The sequence below is a fragment of the Dipodomys ordii genome, unplaced genomic scaffold, assembly GCF_000151885.1.
Source record: "Dipodomys ordii isolate 6190 unplaced genomic scaffold, Dord_2.0 Scaffold15, whole genome shotgun sequence".
Lineage (NCBI taxonomy): Eukaryota > Metazoa > Chordata > Mammalia > Rodentia > Heteromyidae > Dipodomys > Dipodomys ordii.
In genome coordinates, this window is record NW_012267231.1 from 16,105,301 (window position 1) to 16,110,271 (window position 4,971).

Sequence of the window (4,971 nt, forward strand, 5' to 3'; positions counted from 1 at the left end):
TTTTTCTGCTTATGTGGTGCTGAGGAATCGAGCCCAGGGCCTCATGCATGCAAGGCAAGCGCTCTACCACTGAGCCACCTTCCCAGCCCCGGGAAAAAAATTTTTTAAAGAATATTACGGGCTTTTCTTGCCTGGCTGGCTTTGAACTTTAATCCTCAGATCTCAGCCTCCTGAATAGCTAGGATTACAGACATAAGTCACTGCTAAAATAGTTCCTCATTTTAGAAAGTGGGAGCAGGAAGGACCCATTTGATGAGGTGAGGTGTCCGTTCAGCTGAGGGGGGATGGGATGAGAGCAGGCCAGGAGCCGGGAGTGAGGATTCAGAGGGAGCGAAGCTGCTGTAAGGCACAGCAGGTTCATTGTTGTCACTGGACCTGTGGTAGGGGAAAGAGGAGAGAGATCCCTGAGCCCACAAGTCCACCACGAACTTCCTTCTGCCCCTGCCGGGTGCCCAGCACTTAGCTTCAGCTTTGCCTCTTGGTTGATGCTTGTTGACCGTTGGAGTTGGGGCTCCAAGTGACTCCCTCACAAACACCGGGTTCAAACCCCATAGTGCCAAAAGAAAAACAAAAAGCTTGATGCTTGCTGGGTAAGAGAATGTCTGGACCAGACAGAACACAGTCTGGTGGGGGTGGGGGTCCAGTGATGGGGAGAACAGTGGCCTGAGGTTGGCCATCTTGGACACGAATCCGGGCCACTCTGCGGTCTGACTGTGCGCCTCGTTCCCTGACAGAGATTCCGGTTCTGTGGAGACCTGGACTGCCCCGATTGGGTCCTAGCCGAGATCAGCACGCTGGCCAAGATCGTTGAGTGCACAGGGTCCCCTGGGGGCGGGGCAGGACGAAGGGGTGGAGCAGTCACTCTGGGCCTGGGGCTGCCTTGCTGTGTGACCTGATCCCGTGGTTGGCCCTCTCTGAGCCAGTCCCCAGTCATCTGATTTGGGGACTTCCCTTCCAGTCCTCCGTGAAGCTGCGTCTGCTGTGTAGCCAGGTGCTAAAGGAACTTCTGGGACAGGGGATCGATGTGAGTGCCGGGCCCAGCAGCCCCTGGCCTTGACCTGTGACCCCAGGGTGACCCCCCACCCTCCTCTCCAGCCTTACCCCAGAGGCTGGGGGAGGTGATGGTGACACCGGGGCTCCAGCACCTGCTAAGGCCCTTCTTTCCCTGTAGTATGAGAAGATCCTGAAGCTCACGGCCGATGCCAAGTTCGGTGAGTCGCCCGTTGCACCTGCCAGCTCCTCCCCACCCCCGCCCCCTACACACCCTGGCCTGGAGCTGAAGATCTCGTGGTAGCTGGGCGGTGACCGGGGGCCCGCAGCGACAGTCCCGTCCTCCCCCTCCCTTGGGTCTCCAGAATCCGGCGATGTGAAGGCCACGGTGGCGGTGCTCAGCTTCATCCTCTCCAGCGCCGCCAAGCACAGTGTGGATGGCGAGTCTTTATCCAATGAGCTTCAGCAGCTGGGGCTGCCCCGAGGTACACCTGCGGGTGGTGGGGAGCTGGAGGGGGGGGCAGGGGGAGCCCTGGCCAGGTGTCCAGGCGACCGGCCCTGCCCTCTCCCGGCTACACTCAGTGGAAGCCCCTCTGTCCCCAGAGCACGCCGCCAGCCTGTGCCGCTGTTACGAGGAGAAGCAGCGCCCCCTGCAGGAGCATCTGCGGGCCTGCAGCCTGCGCGGTGTGTGCGGCCATGGGCCCGGGGGTTGGGAGGGCTGGGCTGGGCTGGGGGGTGGACAGCCTTCGTTAGAAGCCTTAAACACAGCCCCACGTGCAGCCAGAGTTTCTTCTGCTGGATCTTTCAGCTCTTTCCCTTTTGTGCTGGGACTGGGACTTGAACTCTGGGCCTGAGCTTTTTCACTCAGGTACTTAAGCCACAGCTCCATTTCCGGTTTTCTGACAGCACATTGGCTCATAGAGTCTCACAGACTTTTGCTTAAGCTGGCCTTGAACTGCGATCCTCAGATCTCAGCCTCCTGAGTAGCTGGGGTGACAGCTGTGAGCCACAGGTGGCTCGGCGTATTTGAACTCTTTAATGATAAAGCACCTGTCCTGTACCAGGCCTAGGGTAGAGGCCACGGCAGGGGGCGGGAGCCTGGCTTGCCCTCCTGAGCGCTGCTCTCCCTCCTTTACAGTGAGCAGGCTGGCGGGCGTGGGCTGGCGCGTGGACTACACCCTCAGCTCCAGCCTGCTGCGCTCTGTGCAGGAGCCCCTGGTGCACCTGCGGCTGGAGGTGGCGTCCGCCCCGGGCGCCCCAGCCCAGCCCTTGCTCATGGCTCTCTCAGCAGACAAGTTCCAGGTTCTGCTGGCAGGTAGGACCAGCCACACCTTAGGGGCACGGGGCTCCCCAGGGCCCGACACGGCTGCCCCCAACCTGCTGCATCTTCTCCCTGCCTTCGCAGAACTGAAGCAAGTGCAGACCCTGATGAGCAACTTAGGTTGAGAAGATGGAGCGGCCTTCCCTGGCCGCCGCTCTCCACCTTCCCCAAGGGCCTCTGGGGCTCTGGCTGTGTGGCTTCCCATTTGGGACTCTGGGGCTCCTTCCCAGCGTTGCCCTCCCTCCCCCTGAAACAGGCTCTGGTCACCCCTTCTCTCTGGCAGCAAGAATAAAGGAGTATAAAGGGCTATGGAGGTGTGGGCCTTTCTTTTTGGGTTCTAATGAAGGCATTTTTGTTTTTTGTTTTGGTGCTGGTACTGGGGCTTGAACTCAGGGCCTTGTACTCTTTTTTTTTTTTTTTTTTTTGGTTGGTCCTGGGGCTTGCACTCTGGGTTTGAGCACTGTCCCTTAGCTCTTCAGCTCAAGGCCAGCGCTCTACTGCTTGAGCCACAGCACCACTTCCGGTTTTTCTAGTGGTTTATTGGAGTTAAGAGTCTCACAGAGTTTTCTGCCCGGGCTGGCTTTGAACCTCGATCCTCAGACCTCAGCCTCCTGAGTAGCTAGGATTACAGGTATGAGCCACGGGCGCCCAGCAGCCTTTTACTCTTGTTTTGCTTTTTCACTCTAGTCTGGTGCTCTACCACTTGGGCCACAGCTGCAAGTCCAGCTTTTTGCTGATTGGCGATAAGAGTCTCACAGACCTTTCTGCCTTAGCTGGCTTTGATCCTCCTATCTCAGGTAGCTAGGTATGATAGGTGTGGGCAGCTAGGATGGTAGGTGTGAGTCATTGGCGCCTGGCCCTAGATAAAATTTTGTTATAGAAGAAGTTCATGTAATTCATAAGGAATGCTAGTTTTTTAAATTTTAAAAAATGATGATTTTTGTAGCTCCCAATTAAATGCTTGATGAGGCTAGAATAATCAAAACTGAGACTGCCAAGACCGTTGGGTGAAAGATGGATGTGAAACCAGATATTTGCATGGTATTAAAGAAGCCCCCAGAGAAATCCCAGCCACCTACAACTGGTGAGCTGAGCGGAGTGAATCAGCCGTGCACACAGTTCTGACAGGACACAGCCAGCCTCCTGCTTTGTGCTAAGAGAAAGGGTGCAGATGCTGCCACATGCGCCAGACACGTGAGCAATTCTCTGTGGTAAGGAGCCTGAAGGTTTTGCTGTACACAACGATGTTAATGGCTGGGCTCTGGTGGCTCACGTTTGTAATCCCAGCTACCCAAGATCTGAGGATCGCGGGTTCAAAGCCAGCCTAGGCAAGAAAGGCTGTGAGACGCTCCAATTAACCACTGGAAAAATAGGCAGAAGTGAAAACTAAGGGACAGCCCCCAGGCCCTGAGTTCAAGCCCCAGGACTGGCCAAAGAAATACAAATGCACTGCTGTTTATCAGGGAGTTTGGTTTCACATGCCTGCAATCTCAGTTGCTGTTGGGGTAGACACAGGAAGATCTCAGTTCAAAGCTGACTTGGGCAAAAGCTCTAAAGCAAGAAGGGTTGGGGATGTGGCTCAAGTAGTAGAGAGCTTTTGATACCTTGAGTTCAAACCTCGGACTTCCTCCATCTCCCAAAACAATTCACTTACCACTGGTGGCTATTGATTGTGTCTCCTCATCTTGCCTTCTGTGATGCCGCCCTGGGGTCTCTGCTGCTGGCCAGCAGCTGCACAGCTGTGTGTGTTCATTAAAACTCTGCAAAAGATAAATATTCCATATGTAAATTACACCTTAAAAAAAGAACATGAAATCGCCCGTCTGTGACTTAGCAGTCCACAATGGTGCCTTTGTCTGGCATAACCACCTTGATCAACCCTCACTGAAGGGGACAACACGATATGGGGTACCCTCAAATGTGATGTTTCTTTTTTTTTCTTTTTCTTTTTCATTTTTCCATCCTGGGGCTTGAACTCAGGGCCTGGGCACTGTCCCAGAGCTTTTGCCCAAGACTAGCACTCTGCCACTTGAGCCACAAGCACCACTTCCAGCTTTTTCTTTCTCTGGTGCTGAGGAATGGAACCCAGGGCTTCATGCATTTTAGGAAGCACTCTACCACTGAGCCACCTTCCCAGCCCAAGAATCTTCAGTTAACCACCAAAATTCCAGAGGTAGAGCTGTGTCTCACGTGGTAGAGCATTAGCCTTGAGCACAAGTGCCAAGAGGAGAGTGGGAAGCCGGGCGCCGGTGGCTTATGCTGTCATCCTAGCTACTCAGGAGGCTGAGTTCTGAGGATCACGGTTCAAAGCCAGCCTAGGCAGGGAAGTCCGTGAGACTCTTATCTCCAATAAAACACCAGAGAATTGGAAGTGGTGCTGTGGCCCAAGTGGTAGAGCGCTAGCCTCGAGCTGAAGAGCTGAGGAACAGCGCCCAGGCCCAGAGTTCAAGCCCCAGAACCGACCAAAAAAACAGACAGACAGACAGACAGGTAGATAGATGATAGATAATGAGAAACGAGATGGGGGGAGGCAGGGTTGGTGTGGAGAATGCAAACTCGGCTTTGGTCCGGGTCCCAGACCCCCTAACCCTGGAAAAAACGCGGGCCCGCCCGGCCCTGCCTGGCTCCGCCCCCGCCGGGCCTGGCCCCGCCCCCACCGG

The 4,971-nt window shown here is 55.3% G+C and overlaps 1 protein-coding gene across 1 annotated transcript in view; it reads left to right on the forward strand.

Annotated features, from left to right (window-relative positions):
* Positions 1–2,622, forward strand: part of Commd4 (COMM domain containing 4) — a 4,612-nt gene extending 1,990 nt beyond the window's left edge. Inside the window, exons 2-8 of the mRNA XM_013012051.1 lie at positions 735–806; positions 959–1,024; positions 1,172–1,211; positions 1,356–1,475; positions 1,594–1,674; positions 2,129–2,305; positions 2,396–2,622. Coding sequence (XP_012867505.1) covers positions 735–806; positions 959–1,024; positions 1,172–1,211; positions 1,356–1,475; positions 1,594–1,674; positions 2,129–2,305; positions 2,396–2,436 — 597 coding nt within the window. The 3' untranslated portion in view covers positions 2,437–2,622. The remainder of the gene's footprint in view (positions 1–734; positions 807–958; positions 1,025–1,171; positions 1,212–1,355; positions 1,476–1,593; positions 1,675–2,128; positions 2,306–2,395) is intronic.
* The last annotated feature ends 2,349 nt before the right edge of the window (positions 2,623–4,971 follow it).